Here is a 21918-nt window from a genome sequence, read left to right as displayed (position 1 = left end):
TTGCTCCTATAATCCTAGCACTTTGGAAGGCTGAGGCATGTGGATCACCTGAGGTCAGGAGTTCGAGACCAGCCTGGCCAACATGGCAAAAACCCATCTCTACTAAAACTACAAAAATTAGCCAGGCACAGTGGCACACACCTGTAATCCCAGCTACTCGGGAGGCTGAGGCAGGAGAACTGCTTGAACCCAGGAGGTGGAGGTTGCAGTGAGCTGAGATCATGCCACTGCATTCCAGCCTGGGCAACAGAGCAAGACTCCGTTTCCAAAAAAAAAAAGAAAGAGGCCAGGCGCGGTGGCTCACACCCTCATACCTGTAATGCCAGCACTTTGGGAGGCCAAGGTGGGCAGATCACCTGAGGTCAGGATTTGGAGACCAGCCTGACCAACATGGAAAAACTCCATATCTACTAAAAATGCAAAATTAGCCAGGTGTGGTGGCGCATGCCTGTAATCCCAGCTACTTGGGAGGCTGAGGCAAGAGAATTGCTTGAACCCGGGAGGTGGAGGTTGCGGTGAGCTGAGATCACGCCGTTGCACTCCAGCCTGGGTAACAAAAATGAAAGTCTATTTCAAAAAAAAAAAAGAAAGAGAATAAGATCTGGTGGGGCACAGTGGCTCACGCCTGTAATCTCAGCATTTTGGAAGGTCCAGCTGGCAAGAAAGCTAGCCCTTGCCTCTAAAAAAAGAAAACAAGAGAAGAGGAAGAGAAAAGGAAGAGAAGAGGAAGGGAAGGGAAGGGCAGGGAAGGGGAGAGAGAGGAAGGAAGGAAGAAGGAAGGAAGGAAGGAAGGAAGGAAGGAAGGAAGGAAGGAAAAATATGCAACATTGTTGGTTGAGAATATCTTTTTTTTTTTTTTTTTTTTGAGACGGAGTCTCGCTCTGTCGCCCAGGCTGGAGTGCAGTGGCCGGATCTCAGCTCACTGCAAGCTCCGCTGCCCGGGTTCACGCCATTCTCCTGCCTCAGCCTCCCAAGTAGCTGGGACTATAGGCGCCCACCAGCCTCGCCCGGCTAGTTTTTTGTATTTTTTAGTAGAGACGGGGTTTCACCGTGTTAGCCAGGATGGTCTCGATCTCCTGACCTTGTGATCCGCCCGTCTCGGCCTCCCAAAGTGCTGGGATTACAGGCTTGAGCCACCGCGCCCGGCCGAGAATATCTTAAAACTTTCAATCTATATCAGTTCTCATCCTTGGCTTGACTGATTATATTATCTTGGTGTCTTTAAAAAAATTATTTATTTATTTATCTTTCCTTGAATAAATCAATTAAATTTCTTGGTGTCTTTTGCTTCTTTACCCTCCATGTTTCTTGTCATTTGGTAGTAGACCTAAAAATTTGATTAGATTTAGGGTCCATTTTTAGGCAAGAATATTTCGTAGGTGGTGTGTACTTCCTACCTTATTGCATTAAGAGGTGCCTGGTATCTGGCTGCCTTGCTTTTAGTGATGTTCAATAAATCAGTAGTTCAGTCATAAAGTTCCCCATCAACCTTCACCTCGTAATTGTAATCGCACTGGATGACAGCTGCCTTGACTCAGTGTTTCATTAGGAGGTGTGAATAGTGACTTTATAATTCTACCATTTTGTTGCATGTATTATCCTTACAAATGATTTGGGTATCCTGAAACAGAAGAATAAATGCTTGATTTTTTTCCTCTTATATAATCATTTTCAAAATAAACATTTGTTTTCTTAAGTGATCCAAAGGTGAATGATTAGTGACTTTTTTTAGTATCATTATGAACTCATGGATTTGTATATATTTGTTTTAATTCATTACAGTCATGACTCCTTTACAAGACCAGTGCTGTAATCCCTGAGCTATAGGGCCTTGGGTGTGTTGTTTTTTTTTTTCACATCACCTCAGCAGCAATTTTTTTTTTTTGAGATGGAGTCTCGCTCTTGCCCAGGCTGGAGTGCAGTGGCACAATCTCGGCTCACTGCAAGCACCGCTTCCCAGGTTCATGCCATTCTCCTGCCTCAGCCTCCCAAGTAGCTGGGACTACAGGCACCCGCCACCACGCCCAGCTAATTTTTTGTATTTTTCAGTAGAGACGGGGTTTCACCATGTTAGCCAGGATGGTCTTGATCTCCTGACCTCGTGATCTGCCCGCCTCGACCTTCCAAAGTGCTGGGATTACAGGCGTGAGCCACCGTGCCCGGCCACCTCAGCAGCATTTGATAGCTACCTTGCTTTCAGGCATAACAAAACGCCACAGGCCCACCTTGTGCAATTCCTGCCCTAGTTCTGAAATCAAAATCAATCATTTCCTAAAGCCTCACTGGTTCCTTTCAGTGGGAAATGGCATTTAAACTCTGAATTTGGACATCCAGGGTGCTCACAGCCATTAGACTGTCATTCTTCTTGGCCTTTCAGTGAACACAACCAGGAGATACACACACACACACACACACACACACACGTGTACATATGTATATATGTATATATTTTGTAGAATGAGGAAAATTACTTATAAATTCATACCAACATTGCCAATTCTAATGTCAGATTACAGATTTTTTTACTCAAATATGTCACTCAATCGGATTACAGAATTTATAGCTAACTTCATTGATTTGCTACTAGTATCTTTAACTGAAAATCTGGGTTTTTAACAATATTGAGTTACTTGTTATTTTATACACATATACAAGTTATACAAAATACATGTAATAACACCTAAACAGGCCAGGCATAGTGGGTCATGCCTGTAATCCCAGCACTTTGAGAGGCCAAGGCCGGTGGATCGCTTGAGGTCAGGAGTTCGAGACTAGCCTGGTTAACATGGTGAAACCTCATCTCTACTAAAAAATACAAAATTAGCCGGGCATGGTGGCACACACCTGTAATCCCAGCTACTTGGGAGGCTGAGGCAGGAGAATCGCTTGAGCCCAGGAGGCAGAGGTTGCAGGGAGCTGAGATCATGCCACTGCACTCCAGCTTGGGCAAAAGAGGGAGACTCCGTCTCAAAAAACAAACAAACCAAAAGAAACACACCTAAACAGTAATATTAGTATTATTACAATACCATTATTAAATGCAGTTAATTTTTTTCTGTTTTTAGGCTTTGTCACACTAAGGATATAGAGTCAAATTAACAAGTTTTACAGTCTTTAAATTCTTTAAATTCTATGTGGTTATGCCAGTGACTCCATGTACACTTTGTTTGTTTTCTTTTAGGAAATGCTTTGTTATTTTCTTTTAAAACATAGTTATGTAGGCTCTTGAGCCGCTTACTTTGGCCCACTCCTGCCCTGTGGAGCGTACTTTCATTTTCAATAAATCTCTGCTTTTGTTGCTTCAAAAAAAAAAAAAAAAAAATGTGGCTGGGCACGGTGGCTCAACACCTGTAATTCCAGCACTCTGGGAGGCCGAGGTGGGCGGATCACGTGAGGTCATGAATTGCAGATCAGCCTGGCCAACATGGTAAAACCCCATCTCTGCTAAAAATACAAAAATTAGCTGGGTGTGGTGGTGGGCGCCTGTAATCCCAGCTACTTGGGAGGCTGAGGCATGAGAATCACTTGAAACCCCGGGTGGCAGAGGCTGCAGTGAGCTAAGATCGCACCACTGCACTCCAGCCTAGGCGACAGAGTGAGGTTCTCTCTCAAAAAAAAAAAAAAAAAAAGTAAAACATTTACATGAATCCAAAGTTGAAAAGTTGAAGCTATTAAACACAGTGTATAGAGAGAAATCTAGCTTCCATTCCTATTTCCTTCACCCTGTTCTTTTCTTACATGTAACCATTTTTCTTAGTTTATAATTTACACTTTATTGCTTCTTTAACATGTAAGCAAATGCACACATCATTATTTCTATTTCCCCATCTTTCTTACAAAAAAGGCAACATTTCAACACGTGTGAAAAGGGGGAAAAATAAAAATAAAGGCAACATATGCCTGGCCTCTGTCCTGCTTTTTTCACTTAACAATACATCCTAGATTTCCAAAGCAGTCCACAGAGATGGTTCTCTTTCCTCTGTACAGCGTCATAAAACTGCATTGTATAGATATACGTAGCTTATTCAGCCAGCTCTCTGTGGATGGACGTGTGAGTTCAACATTTATTCCATGACCAAATTGTGCCAGGCACTGGGAATAAAGACGTTGTCTCTGGCTTCAGGAAACTCGGACGTGCAGATGGGGAGATCTCCACAATACAAGTGCTTTCTTTATAAGAAGTAATAGCTTGGGTCCACTTAGCACAAGTGGCACATGGATCAGGGAAGAGACGCTTGCACACAGGAGGGATACAATAACTGTCTATTGATTGGCATCTTGCTTCCACTTGGGCCTACAAACAGGAGAGTCGCCTCGGGAGGAAATGGTTACCAGTGGTTGAAATTGCTTAGAAAATCATGAGTGCCACCAATTGGTCAGAGAAGGGAAAGCTGAATGAAAGAGGCCGAGGGAGAGTCCTAACCACAAAATTACCCTGGAAAGAGGAAATGTAACAACACAGGAGCTGTGGTTTAACATGAGCCAACACCTGTGTAGAACTTTCTGCTGACCAGATATTGTTCTAAGCAGTTTACATATAACTCCTTTCTTACAACACTCCTAAGTGGTACGAATGATTACTACCTGCATTTTTCCGACAAAGAAATTAAGGTGGCTGGGCGAGGTGGCTCATGCCTGTAATTGCAGCACTTTGGGAAGCTAACGCAGGTGGCTAACTTGAGGTCAGGGGTTCGAGACCAGCCTGGCCAACATGGTGAAACTCCGTGTCTAGTAAAAATACAAAATTAGCTGGGCGTGGTGGTGGGTGCCTGTAATCCCAGTTACTCGCAAGGCTTAGGCATGAGAATCGCTTGAACCTGGGAGGCTATAAGCCAAGATCGCAGTACTGCACTCCAGCCTGGGGGACCAAGCGAGACTTCCTCTGGAAGAGAGAGAGAGAGACAGAGCCAGAGAGAGAGAGAGAAAATAAAAGAAAAATAAAAAAGTTAAGGCACCAGCGAGATGGGTGGCTCACATCTGTAATCTCAGCGCTTTAGGAGGCCAAGGAGGGATTGCCTGAGGTCGGGAGCTCGAGATCAGCCTGGGTAATACAGTGAGATCCCCTTTTTACAAAAAAAAAAAAAAAAAAAAAACAGAAAATATTGGCAGGGCGTGGTGGGACGCGCCTGTGGTCCCAGTTACTGGGAGGCTGAGGCGGGAGGATAGCTTGAACCCAGGAGTTTGAGGCTGCAGTGAAATATTATGACGCCACTGCACTCCTGCCTGGGCGACAGAGCAAGATCCTGTCTCTAAAAAAATTTTTTTAATTAAATAAAAAATAAAAAGAAATTAAGGCACAGAGAGTTTACCAAACTTTTGCCCTAGGCCACACAGCAAAATGGAAAGAAGGGCAGGCGAGCAGACAGCAAGACACCGCAGATGGGACAATTGCAAGTAGTGCACCAAGAAGCTGGTGCCCTCCTCAAGGTGGGAGGAAAGTACTGTATGTCCCTCTGCCCCATGACCACCTCCTGGCGAGAACAAAGGACACCCGACACATCACCCCTCCCACGCCCCTGCGCACGCACACACGCCCCTCAGCCTACCCCAGGTCAGAAGACCCCGAAAAGCTTTCTCTTGACTCCTGGGCCCCTGGATGCGCGGCTGACGCCTTAAAGGAGTCCCTCTCCGAGCAGGGGCCGACACATCTCTCTCGCGCCACCCCTCCCACGGGCCGAAGCTCCCACCTGTGCAGTGCCACAAATGAAGTTTGCCTCCTCCGGCTCCTGCGAAACCGTGGAAGCTATGAGAGTCACAAGTTCCTAAATGTGACCAGCCCCTCGGGAACTGAAGGCCAATCGGGCGCAATTCCACCCTCCAGAAAGGTGCAGGAAGAGGGAACAAGATATGCCGACGCGGCGTGGGGGACTTAACACAGGGCGGTCGCACAGGCGCGACCCTTCTCGCGCCTTCTCAAAACCCAACCACACACGGCTGGTTCCTACACCCGCCGGGGCCAGAGCCCGCAGCCTCCGGCTCCCCTGGCCAGTTCCGGGCGCCGCCTGCGGCGCATGTCCAAGACTGCACTCTGCTGTCCCTGCGCACCCGGCGCCGACATCCGCGGGGCGGGCCCAAGCCGGATTCTCCAACCCGACGACCCGCCTCCCTCGGGGCTGCCCCAAATGCCAGCTGGGGCCTTCTACCTTGACGCTAGAATTTGAATTTTCAAACGCTTGTGCATATAGGCTTTAGAAGGCTAGCTCCAGAAACCAGCTAAAGTATTGCATTGAACAGAAAACCAAATACCGCATGTTCTCACTCCTAAAGTGGGAGCTAAACATTGGGAACACGTGGACATAAAAGTGGCAACAACACTGAGGTCTAGAGGGGGCATTGAAAACGGGCCAAGCTGCACTCCAAATCCCAGCATCACACAATATATCCAGGTAACAAACCTGCGCAGGTATCCCCCAAACCTAAAAAATTGTAAGCCATTAAAACACACTGCACAGGCCAGGCGCGGTGGCTCACGCCTGTAATCCCAGCACTTTGAGAGGCCAAGGCCGGCGGATGACGGGTCGAGAGATCGAGACCATCCTAGCCAACATGGGGGAAACCCCCGTCCCTACTAAAAATACAAAAACTAGCTGGGCATGGTGGCGCGCGCCTATAGTCCCAGTTACTCGGGAGGCTGAGGTAGGAGAATCTCTTGAACCCGGGAGGCGGAAGTTACAGTGAGCCGAACTCGCGCCACTGCACTCCAGCCTGGCGACAGAGCGAGATTTCGACTCACAACGAAACAAATACACACCTCACAGTTGGACAACAAAAGAACACTCGTATAGCTATCTTATAACCACAGAATTGAGAGTATCCAGCAGCAACAAGACCATTAAACATAAACCACCTACTATTACAACTACCAAAATCATAAACAACAGCGTTAAATTGATCCTTGGAGTTCAGGTCAGACGGGGAATGTGCCGATGTCGTAACAAGGATTGAATATGGTGGCACACCTCACACAAATGTGTGACACACCCAATCATCATGCTCATGAACTACAAAAGGATCGTTTAGTGTAGGGGCCATTAAGGAGCTCCAAGTATGTGCCACTAATTTTAGAGATAGGGTGACTACCGTAATGCCACATATCCAGTCTTCATGTATAAAATCCTGGATGTTTTCAAAGCCACACGGAGATTCTGTGATTATTCTTTTGTTTCTACCTTAGCAAAGGAAAGCAGAAACAAAATTAGTGAGCGGATTATTATATATGCAAATTTATTCTCCATCGTTCCACGGCTCAGTCTTGTTCTCGCGCATGGATCTTTATTGCTTTACGACCATACGTCGTGAAATAAGGTGTTGCGGCAGTACTGCAGTACTGGCGGAAGCTAGCCTTGTGCTTTGCGGCAGCAATATGAGCTAGGTCCGGATCCTGCTATACACCGACGGGCGCGAGCGGTTGCAAGTACCTGGCGGTGGTTGCGTTGGTGATATGGCTCAGAAGTTTATTTCTTTAAACTTTTAAGGTTTTTTTTTTCTTTTTAGTCTTCAGAAAGCAACGGTAGTTTTTTTGACGTCACCGTTACAAGTATAAGACTCTTTTACTCCCCGAGAGTCCCCTTTCCTTTCTTGTGTCTCTTCCTTTCTCTTTATTCTTATCCCTTTCAGACTCGCCCCCTCCTCCAAGACGTCTCCGTTTTATTTTATTTGACTTTAGTTCTCGTTGAGTGATCGCTCCTTCCCTCTTCAGCGGATCCCTCCCCGCCTCCATCCTCGTCCTGTGGGAGAGACCAGGCTTCTGGTGTTGCAGTCAGGAATGGAGCTTGACAACGTCCTGGAAGCCCCGTCGCGGGAAGAGTCTTCTTTGTCCGGGGAGTTGTCTCCCTCTGCCCTTGGACAGGCCTTCTCCAAGATTTTACACTGTCTTACCCTCCCGGAGGCACGACGAGGCAACGTAAAAGATGTAGCTCTTAAAGACCTCGGTGATCTAATAGAAGCCACCGAATGTCATAGGTTATTTGAGGGGAGTGGTGCACAGCTCCGCGGAATGCCGGAAACACTGGGGCAGGTGGCAAAAGCCCTGGAGAAGTATGCAGCCCCCCGCAAAGAGGAGGAAGGTGGAGGTGATGGGCACTCTGAAGTGGCCGAGAAAGCAGCCAAAGTTGGGTTACTGTTTCTTAAGCTGTTGGGGAAAGTTGAGACTGCTAAGAATTCCGCGGTCGGCCCTGCATGGCAGTCGGGCTTGCATCACTTGGCAGGACCGGTTTATATTTTTGCCATCACACACAGCTTGGAGCAACCATGGAAGACTCCGAGATCTCGGGAAGTTGCTAGGGAGGTGCTCACCCTACTGCTTCAAGCTACTGAATGCAGTTCTGTGGCAGGATTCTTACGTGGAGAAAATGAAGATGAGAAAGGGAGTCTTTCGGTGATATTAGGGCTTCTCAAACCCGACTTGAATAAGTGAGTACTCCTGCCCTTTGCCACCGACTTGAGCCTCACAGTTTTTTATTTTTATTTTTTATTATTTATTTATTTTTGAGACAGAGTTTCACTCTTGTTGCCCAGGGTGGAGTGCAATGTTGCAATCTCGGCTCACTGCAACCTCCGCCTCCTGGGTTCAAGCGATTCTTGTGTCTCAGCCTCTGGAGTAGCTGGGATTATAGGTGCCTGCCACCACGCCCGGCTAATTTTTTGTATTTTTAGTAGAGACGGGGTTTCACCATGTTGGGCGGGCTGGTCTCGAACTCTTGACCTCAAGTGATCCACGCGCCTCGGGCTCCCAAAATGCTGGGATTACAGGTGTGAGCCACTGCACCTGCCCTACCTAATTTTTTTAGAGTGTTAGACCTCAAAGGAAGCTCAGTTTCTTCATCAGTAAAATAAGGGTGCTGTAACCACAGATCTCTTAAGGCCCAGAAACGTGATTTGACATAAATGACATAACCGGATAGTGGCAAATTGGAGGTCATAACTGAGGTGTTCAGGCTCAGTTGTCCAGTGCTCTTTCCAGCCCTTAGGACGACTGCCTAGGAAAATTGGAAATTCTGTGCCACTTACTTGGAGTTAATAATTACAAAATGTGGGCCGGGCGCGGTGGCTCAAGCCTGTAATCCCAGCACTTTGGGAGGCCGAGACGGGCGGATCACGAGGTCAGGAGATCGAGACCATCCTGGCTAATACGGTGAAACCCTGTCTCTACTTAAAAATACAAAAAACTAGCCGGGCGACGAGGCGGGCGCCTGTAGTCCCAGCTACTCGGGAGGCTGAGGCAGGAGAATGGCGTAAACCCGGGAGGCGGAGCTTGCAGTGAGCTGAGATCTGGCCACTGCACTCCAGCCTGGGTGGCAGAGCAAGACTCCGTCTCAAAAAAAAAAAAAAAAAAAAAATAATAATAATAATTACAAAATGTGGCCGGACGAGGTGGCTCACTCCTGTAATCCCAGCACTTTGGAGAGCTGAGGCGGGTGGATCACTTCAGGTCAGGAGTTCGAGACCAATCTGGCCAACATGGTGAAACCCCATCTCTACTAAAAATACAAAAATCAGCTGGGCATGGTGGTGGACGCCTGTAATCCAAACTACTCGGGAGGCTGAGGCAGGAGAATCGTTTGAACCCGGGAGGCAGAGATTGCAGTGAGCTGAGATCGGGCCACTGCCCTCCAATCTGGGCAACAGAGCAAGACTACGTCTCAAAAAAAAAAAAAAAAAAAAAAATTGCAAATTACTGGAATTTGGTTGGGGGATTTGGAGAAAATTTAAACTTACGGTTTGAATTTAGACTTGGGGATCTTGAATGTCATTACCAGTTGTTAGATAAGGATGACTGTCAGCTAAGGAAGCCATGTTTAGGATAAAGAGTGAAAAGCGGCCGGGTGCCGTGACTCATGCCTGTAATCCCAGCACTTTAGGAGGCCGAGGCGGGCGGATCGTGAGGTCAGGAGATCGAGACTATCCTGGCTAACACGGTAAAACCCCGTCTCTACTAAAAAAATACAAAAAATTAGCGGGGCGTGGTGGCAGGCGCCTGTAATTCCGGCTACTGGGGAGGCTGGGGCAGGACAATGGCGTGATCCCGGGAGGCGGAGATTGCAGTGGGCTGAGATCGCGCTACTGCACTCCAGCCTGGGCAGCAGAGTCAAAAAAAAAAAAAAAAAAGTGAAGAGCACCTTTAGATTGCTATTAGCTAAAGTTCTTTCAATGAGTTTCCACTTGCTACTTTGTTAGCACTGGAGTGGTGAGAGAAAAAGTATCTGTAACTGTCATTTTACCAGGAACATTGACTTAAAAGGCTTGATTTTGAGTTTTGTGCTTCTATTTGTTGCTCTGAGTAGGACCAGATTAGACAGTTTTCTGAATCCATTTGTTTCTAATATAAAGATAATATACTTGGCCGGGTGTGGTGGCTGACACCTGTAATCCCAATACTTTGGGAGGCCAAGGCTGGCAGATCACTTGAGACCAGAAATTTGGGACCAGGCTGGGCAACATGGGGAAACCCCATCTCTACTACAAATATAAAAGTTATCCGGGTATAATGGTGCAAGTGTGTAATCCCACCTACTCGGGAGGCTGAGGCAGGAGAATCACTTGAGGCTGGGAGGTGGAGGTTGCAGTGAACCTAGATGGTGCCACTGCACTCCAGTGTGGGCAATAGAATGAGACTCTATTTCAGAATAAATAAATATAATATACCTATTACACTGTAATTATTTTGAGGATTAGTTAAGTCGTGTGTACACTCTATTAGCTATTAACAGGTGTTCAAGTATTGATTCATTTGTTTCCTTAGTGTAATAATACTAATACATTTCCTTTACTCCTCCCTCCCTTCTCAACATACCTTCACCATCCATCACCATAAGTCCTTTATGTAGCTCTGGTTATAATTGGCTCCTTCTCATTGGATAGGTTTTAGACCCAAAAACCTGGGTGATTAAGTATTTGGTGTAAGTTGTGGAAGTTATTTTAATCCAAATCTTAAAATGTATGATGTAGAATCAAGAGTTATCTTATGTGCGATGTATTTTTTTTTTTTTTGCAAAGACATGAAAATACTCTGTTTAGCTTGAAGTAGTTTTTTTTTTGCTACTTGTCACCGTATCACTTAATGTAATTTTATGTATCCATTTAGAGAATCCTGGAAGAATAACCCTGCCATCAAACATGTTTTCTCATGGACTCTGCAACAGGTCACTCGGCCCTGGCTGAGCCAGCATCTGGAAAGGGTACTTCCTGCATCACTGCTCATTTCAGATGATTATCAGACTGAGAACAAAATCCTGGGTGTACACTGTCTCCATCACATTGTGCTTAATGTGGTAAGCAACCTCTACCTTGTCATCCATGTTGATGGGACAGACTGAGTCATTCCTGGCTGTTCTTCATTTCTAGTCATGCTAAGTCATTCAGCTTTACCTATTTGTATTTTTTCCTTATATTTTTCCTCTATCAACCTGGTAGAAGTTGTATCCTATAGGTAATGTAATAACTAAAATGATAATTATAGAAGAAACAGGAAGGCATGGGTCATCATCAGACCGAATAACCAGATCTTGAGAACTGGTGAACAGTTGACTTTTTTTTTTTTGTTTGAGACGGAATCTCACTCTATCACCCAGGCTTGAGTGCAGTGGTGCGATCTCGGCTCACTGCAACCTCCATCTTTTAGGTTTAAGCAATTCTCCGCCTCAGCCTCCTGAGTAACTGGGATTACAGGCGCGTGCCACCATGCCCAGCTAATTTTTGTATTTTTAGTGGAGACAGGGTTTCACCATCTTGGCCAGGCTGGTCTTCAACTCCTGACCTCGTGATCCACCCACCTCAGCCTCCCAAAGTGCTGGATTACAGGCGTGAGCCACTGCACTGGACTACTTCCTCTGTTTTCTTTTTTTTTGAGACATTATCGCTCTGTCACCTAGGCTGGAGTGCGATCTTGGCTCACTGCAGCATCCGCCTCCCGGGTTCAAGTGATTCTCTTGCCTCAGCCTCCCTAGTAGCTGGGACTCCTCCCTAGTAGCTGGGGTTCCCTAGTAGTGGCCACCAAACCCAGCTAATTTTTGTATTTTTAGTGGAGACAGGGTTTCACCATATTTGCCAGGTGGGTCCCGAACTCGTGACCTCAGGTGATCTGCCTGTCTTGGCCTCCCAAAGTGCTGGGATTACAGAGATGAGCCATCACGCCCAGCCTACAGTTGACTTTCAAGTAGGAAAACAAAACAAAATCAGAACCTGAAAGGAACTATACCCAAATGTGGAAGCTATTACTCAAGGAAAAATTTTTTTAAAAAAACTTTGTAGTATGGAGCTTTTAAAATATACATGGAAGTGGAGAGAGTGGTGTAATTAATCTCCATGTACCTGTAGGAGAGAGCCAGAGATCACCTCCAACTCTGCCGCCCTGCTTTTTTTTTTTAAGTTTGAGGCAGAGTCTTGCTCTGTTGCCCAGGCTGGAGTGCAGTGGTGTGATCTCAGCTCACTGCAACCTCCGCCTCCCGGGTTCAAACAATTCTTGCACGTCAGCCTCTGGAGTAGCTGGGATTATAGGCACACGCCACCATGCCCAGCTAAAATTTTTTTTTTTTTTTTTGTAGAGGTAGGGTCTCGCCATGTTGGCCAGGCTGGTCTTGAACTCCTGGCCTCAAGCGATCCACCAACCTCAGCCTCCTAAAGTGCTGGGATTGATTACAGGCGTGAGCCACCATGCCCAGCCTCAGCCCCCTTTTAATCTCTTAGTGGGCTCTTTTCCTGGATCGAAAACCGAATTTGACAACAGGCAGATTAACAAGAGGAAACCATACACATTTTATTAGTTTACGTGTACATGGGGATCTTCACAAGAGAGAGGAGTCTGAAGAAGTGGCCAAAGCAATATGCTTTTATACTTTTTAGACAAAGAATGATAAAATTTTCATCTTTTTTTTTAAACTACCCCTAGCCAGATTTTCTTTGTCCTGTCAGAAAAATATGACAGGACAAAGAAAATCTGGCTAGGAGCAGTAAATTTTCCTTCCTTTCCTTCCTTTCCTTCCTTTCCGTCCTTTCCTCCTTTTCCTTCCTTTCCTTCCTTTCCTTTCTTTCCTTTCTTTTCTTAGACAGAGTCTTGCTGTTACCTAGGCTACAGTGCAGTGGCACAATCATGGCTCATTGCAGCCTCAACCCCCTGGACTCAAGCAGTCCTCCCACCTCAGCCTCTCAAGTAGCTGGGACTACAGGCATGCACCACCAGGCCAACTAATTTTTAAATTTTTTTTTGGTAGATAGAGTCTTGCTCCGTTGCCCAGGCTGGTCTCAAACTTGGCCTTAAGTGAGCCTCTCACCTTGGCCTTCCAAAGTGCTGGGATTACAGGTGTGAGTCACCATGCTTGGCTCTAGGGTAGTCACTAGGAGATACAGGGTTGGGGGTGGTGGCGGATGGATAGGTGGAAGATAAAGGTTACTTTGTTCAGTTTATGTAGGTCCATTGCAGTCTTCAATTCCAAGTCTCTGTAAGGGCTATTTTCTTACCTTGGTATGGAAAGCATACCCCACCCAGAGGAATCCTCTATCAGTTGCAACTTGCAGAAAGAGACAAGTCAGCTCACCCTTTCTGAATCTACAATTTCTCCAATATTTTCAACTCAAAACCATCATGATACCAATGTGGCATATTTTGGGATGGCATGTTCTTCATGCTTCATACCCATAATCCAATTTCGAAGATGGTCAACATTTGCCAATCTTGGGAAACTATTCTTTTAATTTGATAATTTGTCTGGTTTCAGCCAGCTGCTGATTTACTCCAGTATAACAGAGCCCAGGTCCTGTACCATGCCGTTTTCAACCACCTGTACACGCCAGAGCACCACCTCATTCAGGTAATACTATGATTTCTTCATAACTGTGTCTGGATTCTCTGAATTTGAGTAGAAGGTTGCATTGTGTGAGTAGTAATAATTGAGAGACATTTTCCTGCCTTGGAAAGTGAGGATGATAACTAAAAGCTGTTACCAAGTTAAAAATATCTCAGCACCAAGCAGGCCTCCACATTCCTGAGTCTCCACAGATAAGCCAGTGGTTTTTCTTTATCTGAGTCAATTGTATATTAGTTTGGGCCGGGGGTGGTGGCTCATGCCTGTAATCCCAGCACTTTGGGAGACTGAGGGAGGCAGATCACCTGAGGTCAGGAGTTCAAGACCAGCCTGGCCAACATGCCAAAATCCCATCTCTACTAAAAATACAAAAAAATCACTTGGGCATGATGTCGTGCACTTGTAGTCCCTACTACTTGGGAGGCTGAGGCACAAGAATTGTTTGAACCTGGGTGGCAGAGGTTGCAGTGAGCTGAGGTCACGTCACTGTACTCCAGCCTGGGTGACGGAGCGAGATTCCATCTCAAATTAAAAAAAAAAAAGCCTGGCACGGTGGCTCACGCCTGTAATCCCAGGACTTTGGGAGGCTGAGGCGGGCGGATCACAAGGTCAGGAGTTCAAGACCATGCTGGCTAATACAGTGAAACCTTGCCTCTACTAAAAATACAAAAAATTAGCTGGGCGTGGTGGCACGTGCCTGTAGCCCAGCTACTCGGGAGGCTGAGGCAGGAGAATCACTTGAGCCCAGGAGGCGGAGGTTGCAGTGAGCCAAGACCATGCCATTGCACTCCAGCCTGGGTAACAAGAGCAAAACTACATCTCAAAAATAAAAAAAGGTGCAGTGGGTATCAAGCAATAGGTAACTAACCAGGTTTGTTTTTGGGGTGACTTTAGGAGGCTTTGGGAAGGAGGTGATATTTACCTTTATGAAGGATGAATAAGTAAGTTTCTTAGGAGGGAGAAAGAAACTCCAAAGACAGAAGAAACAAGTTATACAAAATTAGAGGTGGAAGCAACCTTGTTTCTTTGTTATGCCTTACTTCCCTCTTTTCCGCCTCCCCTCCCTGCTGCCTTTATTTTTATTTTATTTTATTTATTTTTTTTGAGGTGGAGTCTCACTGTGTCACCCAGGCCAGAGTGCAGTGGCGCGATCTTGGTGCATTGCAACCTCTGCCTCCCAGGTTCAAGTGATCCTTTTGCCTCAGCCTCCCTAGCAGCTGGGATTACAGGCACGTGCCACCATGCCCAGCTAATTTTTGTATTACCTGAGACAGGGTTTCTCCATGTTGCCCAGGCTAGTCTCAAACCTCCTGACCTCAAGTGATCCGCCCACCTTGGCCTCCCAAGATGCTAGGATTACAGGCATGGGCCACTGCGCCCAGCCTCTTTTGATTTTTAAACAGTATTTTAAATACTGGGTATTGAAAATCCAGATTGTTAACAGCCAGAACTGCTGGGGTTCTTAAGGTGGTAGAGAAAAGAAATTTTAAAAAACCAAAATACCAAGAGAAAAACCAAAGGTCCCAGGAAAGTTAAAAGGAAGTATCTAAACCAAGCTTGTCCAACCCATGGCCTGCATGCGTCCCAAGATGGCTTTGCATGCAGCCCAACACAAATTTGTAAACTTTCTTAAAATGTTGTAAGTTTTTATTGCATTTTTTTTTTAAAGCTCATCAGCTATCATTAGTGTTAGTGTATTTTATGTGTGGCCTAAGACAATTCTTCTTCCAGTGTGGCCCGGGGAAGCCAAAAGACTGGATACCCCTGGCCTAGACCCTGCAACTTCAGCAGGTAGGGTGGTCAAATTTGACCCAAATTTGGAACATCTTAGATTCTGCTTAAGAGCAGTTTTATTAAAAGTACGTGTAAATACTGGCCGAGTGCAATGGCTCTCACCTGTAATCCAAGCACTTTCGGAGACCAAGGCAGGTGGATCACTTGAGGCCAGGAGTTTGAGACCGGCCTGGACAACATGGCGAACCCCTGTCTCTACTAAAAAATAGAAAAGTTAGCCAGGCGTGGTGGTGCACACCTGAGTCCCAACTAGTTAGGTGGCTGAGGCACAAGAATCGCTTGAGCCTGAGAAGCAGAGGTTGCAGTGAGCCGAGATTGCACCCTGTCCTCCAGCCTGGGTGACAGACTGAGACTCTGTCTCACACACACACAAAAAATGTGTAAATATCATGTATCACTAAGTCACTTAGACTTAGTGACATAGTAACAATAGACTTAGATTCCTAAAATCTGGGTTAAAGTCCCAGCTCTGCCATTTTTCCCATTTTATAAGTTATAAATTTTATAAATTTATGAAAAGAATGGTTCTGAGGAGAATGTATTGATTTGAGACTGTCAGATGGAGATTAAGAATGGAAAAAAGTTTGAAAATGTAAAGTAATATGCACTTCATATATGATTACTAGTATCTTAGAATTCTCTGGTATGGACCCTAAGGACGGTAGATTAATGGAGTTCTAGAGAGGTCCATGAGTATTATAAATGCAAATGGATGAACTATGCAGCGTCCTTCCATTCCTTCCTCCTAGCCTGTGCTCCTGTGTCTGCTGGATTTATTCCCCGTCCTGGAGAAAACCCTGCACTGGAAAGGAGATGGAGCTCGACCTACCACCCATTGCGATGAGGTCCTGCAGCTGATCCTGACCCACATGGAGCCAGAGCACCGCCTTCTCTTACGCAGGACCTATGCAAGAAACCTGCCGGCTTTTGTGAAGAGGTGAGTCCTTGGGTTTTTATTTATTATTATTTTATAGAGACAGGATCTTGTTATGTTGCTTGAGCTGGTCTCGAGCTCCTGGCCTCAAGCAGTCCTCCCACCTCTGTCTCCCAAAGTGCTGGGATTACAGGCATGAGCCACTGCACTGGCATCATATTTTCTCTTTCATCTTTAGGTTGGGGATCCTAACTGTTCGGCACTTGAAGCGGCTGGAGAGAGTCATCATTGGTTATCTGGAGGTTTATGATGGACCTGAGGAGGAAGCTAGATTGAAGATATTGGAAACCCTAAAACTTCTCATGCAACATACTTGGCCCAGGTAATAGCAGCCTTAAGGTGCAAAACTCAGCTGATTTTCTCTTGAGAACTTGCTTGGATGTATTTAATACATTCAGTACCAAGTATTAAATGTATACTATGTATTTGAATACCTCCCATTTTCACACACCTATAGGATTTTAAACTGAGAAAATGGCATTGGAAAGATAAAATATACTATAGTTACTTGAGGTGCTCATATTTGACTCTTTTACCAGGTATCAGTTCCAGATTCTGACACTATTAAATCATTTCTCTTTAAAACTCTAGTATATCTTTTTTTTTTGAGACAGCAATGTTGCCCAGGTTGGAGTCCAGTGGCTCGATCTCCATGCACTGCAACCTCTGCCTCCCGGGTTCAAGCGATTCTTCTGCCTCAGCCTCCCGAGTAGCTGAGACTACAGGCACCCACCGCCAGGCCCGGCTAATTTTTTGTATTTTTAGTAGAGATGGGGTATCACTACGTTGGCCGGGCTGGTCTTGAACTCCTGACCTCGTAATCCACCCGCCTTGGCCTCCCAAAGTGCTAGGATTACATGAGTGAGCCACCGTGCCCAGCCTTTTTTTTTTTTGAGGTGGAGTCTTGCTTTGTCACCCAGGCTGGAGTGCAGTCACGCAATCTCAGCTCACTGCAACCTCTGCCTCCTGGATTCAAGTGATTCTCCTGCCTCAGCCTCCCGAGTAGCTGGGATTACAGGCGCCCATCACCATGCCTGGCTAATTTTTTTTGTATTTTTAGTAGAGATGATGTTTCACCATGTTGGCCAGGCTGGTCTTGAACTCCTGACTTTGTGATCCACCCACCTCGGCCTCCTAAAAGTGCTGGGATTACAGGTGTGGGCCACTGTGCCCGGCTATATATCTTAAGAATGGTTTAGATTGGTGTTTTGCAGAATCCCCATCTAGGTACTCTTTGATGCCCCACAGGAAAAAAAAAAATTCTGTGGTCAAATAGATTGGAAAACTATAGAGGGTGCACATCTCTCTAGATTTAAAAGGCATATTAGAAGATTAAAGGTCATTTAGAAGTGTTGCAATAAAGACATTTCCTTAACTTTGTTAATCCTAATGTTCTTTAAATCTAATTGAGAGCAGAGTACTTCATAGCACATCATTTAACATCTGCAGAGCAGTGATCAGAATACCAATCTAGAGGCCGGGTGTGGTGGCTAACACCTGTAATCCCAGCACTTTGGGAGGGCAAGGCTGGTGGATCACCTGAGGTCATGAGTTCAAGACCAGCCTGGCCAACATGGTGAAATGCCTTCTCTACTAAAAATACAAAAATTAGCCGGGCATGGTGGCACGCAACTGTAGTCCCAGCTACTCAGGAGGCTGAAGCAGTAGAATCACTTGGACCCAGGAGGTGGAGGTTGTAGTGAGCTGCGATGGAGCCACTGCACTCCAGACTGGGTGACGGAGCGATGCTCTGTCTCAAAAAAAAATTATATATATATATATATATATATATATATATATATAATAGTGAAAGAATACTAATGTAGGATATACTTGCTTGGAAATCATTCCAACTCTGGCTTGAGGTAGGTGTCAAGAACTGGAATCCAAACTGTTGAGTCAGCGGAAGCATCTCTTGAATAGCTGAAAGTTGAATTGAGCCGAGAATCCAGTGGCCCAACATATAGTATCTATTCTGGACCATATTCTCTCACTTCCTTATAAATGTGCAAGGAATCCAGAGTAACAGTCCCCCATGACAGCCTTTCCCTTAGTCATATTGGTAACTAGGTTGCACTTGTTTACTATCTTTGTCCCTACTGAATTATAAACTCCAGGATAACGGACAACCACATCTATTATATTCTCTCAAAGTATGCTCAGTACCTGGTATTAGGTATACAAATATTTGAAGAATGAATGAACTGGAAGATAATGAATCAATGGATGAATAAAGTTGAATCAGATTGTCAGGTCTTTAAAGAGCAGAGACTAAGATTCCAAGAAGGGAGAGTGAATTAAATGCAGGGAGGTAGAAAAGGAATATGGGTATGAGGGGGTAGAGCATGGGAAATGGAAAATAGAGCCGATTATAAGTTGAATAACAGATGGAGGGCTGAGAGGCAACCAAACCGTAGGAAAATGAGGAGTATCTAGATAAAGAGATGAACACTTTTTTCTCCCAGTCATGCATCTGTCCATAAATACGATTTATTGTACATTTCACATTGTGTTTTCACATTGTAAGTTAAATTATTTTCCACCTTTCATTAAGGTTTTTTTTTTATTGTAGTAAAAATACATACACATTTTACATTTTAAAGTGTACAGTTCAGTGGCATTAAGTACAGTCACAATATTGTGCAGTCACTAGCATCGTCCATTTCCAGAACTTTACCAAGGCGATAGTAGAAAGGTTTATAGTTTAGAAAGGTTAATAGTTACAAGTAGGCTGAGATTTCACTGATGAGCTAGGATCTGAAATTAAATGACAGAAAATTCAACTTGACACTAAGTCCCAGAAGCCAAGCTCATTTCCCCTACTCTGTCTTCAACTTGCAGGCCTAAGATGCCATTAAAGTTAAAGGATTGAGAGCTCTCTCCAAGCATAGTTCAGTTAATAGAGTTGAAAAATAAAAGTATAGGCCCTTCATTAGGGGAGATCCTGGTTTCCCCTTCTCAGCCCATGAAGGAGCTGTTGCTTACAGTAGAACCAAGCTTCTGGAAGGGAGAGAGCAGTGTGGCAGAGGGGGTGTGTGTGTGTGTGCAGTGTGCTAACAGGAGACTTGAGGGTAAGAAATCTAGAGGCTGTCTTTGGTTCTGTTTTTAGGTTTTTTTTCATTTAACTTTGACCCAAGTTCCTTAATTTATGAAATGAGGGCTTTCCACTTGACAGTCTTTGAAGTCTCTTCCAATTTTAATATCAGATTTACAGTAAGAACATAGCTTTTCTTTTTGATTCCAGAGTTTCCTGCAGACTTGTGGTCTTACTGAAGGCTCTCTTGAAACTGATTTGTGATGTAGCAAGGGATCCAAACCTTACACCTGAGTCTGTTAAGAGTGCCCTGCTACAGGAGGCCACAGACTGCCTGATTCTCCTGGACCGCTGCTCTCAAGGACGGGTAAAGGTAAGGCAGACTGAAACTTGGTTTCAGTTGGGCCTCATTATCTTTATGTAATTCCTATGACTGAGTATAATTTACTATGTGTGTGCCTGACCAAGTCTGGAAATGAAGGGTTTTAGGTATCCGTATGAGCCCTCTAGCCTCAAAAGAGCTTGATCTTTTTTCTTATTCATCTTTTAAAGCTATTCAGAACCATTTAGAACTAAAGGCAGGAGGATCAGCACATGTCACCGGGGCTAAGGACAAGACAGAATGGGCAAAAGCATTGTGATCAAAAGTTTGTAAAATTTAACTTCAGTTCTAGTCTTCTGAATTAAAAAAAAAAAAAAGTCAAAATAATGGGCTATAAGCTCCCAGGAATAATATCGTAAATAGAGCATTTCAGATGTTTCCAGTTTTTTAGGGACAACCATCTTTTAGGTAGATGTTTTTTCCCTTTTTTTTTTTTTTTTTTTTTTTGAGACGGAGTCTTGCTCTGTCCCCCAGGCTGGAGTGCAGTGGCGCAATCTCGGCTCACTGCAAGCTCCGCCTCCCAGGTTCACATCATTCTCCTGCCTCAGCCTCCTGAGTAGCTGGGACTACAGGCACCTGCCACCGCGCCCGGCTAATTTTTTGTATTTTTAGTAGAGACAGGTGTCTCCATCTCCTGTCCTTGCAATCCGCCCGCCTCGGCCTCCCAAAGTGCTGGGGTTACAGGCATAAGCCACCGCGCCCAGCCCCTGATCTTAATTTATCTACATGGAAATTCTTCCTTTGGTTTCATGTTCCACAAAAGTTAACTTCTCAAAGCCACAGCATATAATAGCTGTGTACTTCTATGTATCTAATAAACTACTGCCTCATTTCTTACCCCTTTTAGAAATCTTTAGTTGAAAGACTAAAGGTAGCATGAAAAGAAATTCATGCCATAACTCACTGGACAATCTACCCAGCAGGAAAAAAGAAAAGAAATTCATATCCTAAAAATATGTAGAGATGGTATGAATTGTTATTTTACCAGTTTATTCAAACTATTTCATCTTCGCTCTTTAATCTTGGGTGTTTTCAAGCCCTAGATCCAAATTAATTTGCCTTGGCTGGAATTCTGCTGTTTCATGAGCCAGCAGATTTCCAAGCACATTAATACAGTTTTTAAAGTAACACTTTCAATACATAAAAGCTACATAAATTTAAAAATAATAATAAAAAACCAACTAATACCGGGCCGGGCGCGGTGGCTCAAGCCTGTAATCCCAGCACTTTGGGGGGCCGAGACGGGCGGATCACGAGGTCAGGAGATCGAGACCATCCTGGCTAATATGGTGAAACCCCGTCTCTACTAAAAAATACAAAAAAAAAAAAACTAGCCGGGCGAGGTGGCGGGCGCCTGTAGTCTCAGCTACTCCGGAGGCTGAGGCAGGAGAATGGCGTAAATCCGGGAGGCGGAGCTTGCAGTGAGCTGAGATCTGGCCACTGCACTCTAGCCTGGGCGACAGAGCCAGACTCCATCTCAAAAAAAAAAAACCAACTCATATCTATGCTGTTTAGTGACCTGTCCCCAAGGGTCATCCATTCTTTCCTCCTTTGAATATGATACCAAGGAAGAATCAAGCAAAAGGGGAAAAAAGTGATTTGAAAAAAAAAATCAAAGCCTGTTTGGTTTCATGTTTCAGGGTCTCCTGGCCAAAATTCCCCAAAGCTGTGAAGACAGAAAGGTGGTGAACTGTATCAGAAAAGTGCAGCAGGTTTCTGAAGGCGCTCCCTACGATGGAACTTAAGACTTGCATTACTTTCCCAAGAGGAAAGGATTTTCTTCCCATCCCAATTTGTATGAATGGAGTTATTTAAGAAAAAAAGATACTTTTACACGAAACTTTGGAAGTGAGAGCTGCTTTTTCCTTCTTTCTTTCCTTTTACCTCCATAGGAGTAGGGAAAGTAGAACAAGAAAAAATTGAACTCCTTCCATTTCTAAATAAAGTTTGGGAGAAAAAAGGACACCAAGGAATG

The 21918-nt window shown here is 44.9% G+C and overlaps 1 protein-coding gene and 1 non-coding gene across 2 annotated transcripts; one reads left to right on the top strand and one right to left on the bottom strand.

Annotated features, from left to right (window-relative positions):
• Positions 1-6905: 6905 nt before the first annotated feature.
• Positions 6906-7013, bottom strand: LOC117096081. The gene has a single exon (XR_004442340.1). It is a non-coding gene; the product is annotated as a small nucleolar RNA U13 (small nucleolar RNA).
• Positions 7014-7347: 334 nt separating this feature from the next.
• Positions 7348-21912, top strand: TTI2 (TELO2 interacting protein 2). The gene is made up of 7 exons (XM_033230708.1): positions 7348-8412; positions 11084-11270; positions 13713-13805; positions 16343-16530; positions 16706-16849; positions 19772-19934; positions 21584-21912. The coding sequence occupies exons 1-7, from the start codon at positions 7766-7768 to the stop codon at positions 21686-21688; spliced, it is 1527 nt and encodes a 508-aa protein (XP_033086599.1). The 5' UTR covers positions 7348-7765; the 3' UTR covers positions 21689-21912.
• Positions 21913-21918: the final 6 nt, after the last annotated feature.

The sequence above is a fragment of the Trachypithecus francoisi genome, unplaced genomic scaffold, assembly GCF_009764315.1.
Source record: "Trachypithecus francoisi isolate TF-2019V2 unplaced genomic scaffold, Tfra_2.0 Contig01440, whole genome shotgun sequence".
Lineage (NCBI taxonomy): Eukaryota > Metazoa > Chordata > Mammalia > Primates > Cercopithecidae > Trachypithecus > Trachypithecus francoisi.
This window is presented reverse-complemented; position numbering and strand designations above follow the sequence as displayed.

What these genes read in the sequence shown, in the direction of transcription:
- TTI2 (XM_033230708.1), top strand. Translation starts at nt 7,766, where the DNA reads ATGGAGCTTGACAACGTCCTGGAAGCCCCGTCGCGGGAAGAGTCTTCT. An exon ending in ATCACATTGTGCTTAATGTG is followed by an intron (nt 11,271 to 13,712) that starts GTAAGCAACCTC and finishes GTCTGGTTTCAG; the next exon opens with CCAGCTGCTGATTTACTCCA. An exon ending in ATGCAACATACTTGGCCCAG is followed by an intron (nt 16,850 to 19,771) that starts GTAATAGCAGCC and finishes TTTTGATTCCAG; the next exon opens with AGTTTCCTGCAGACTTGTGG.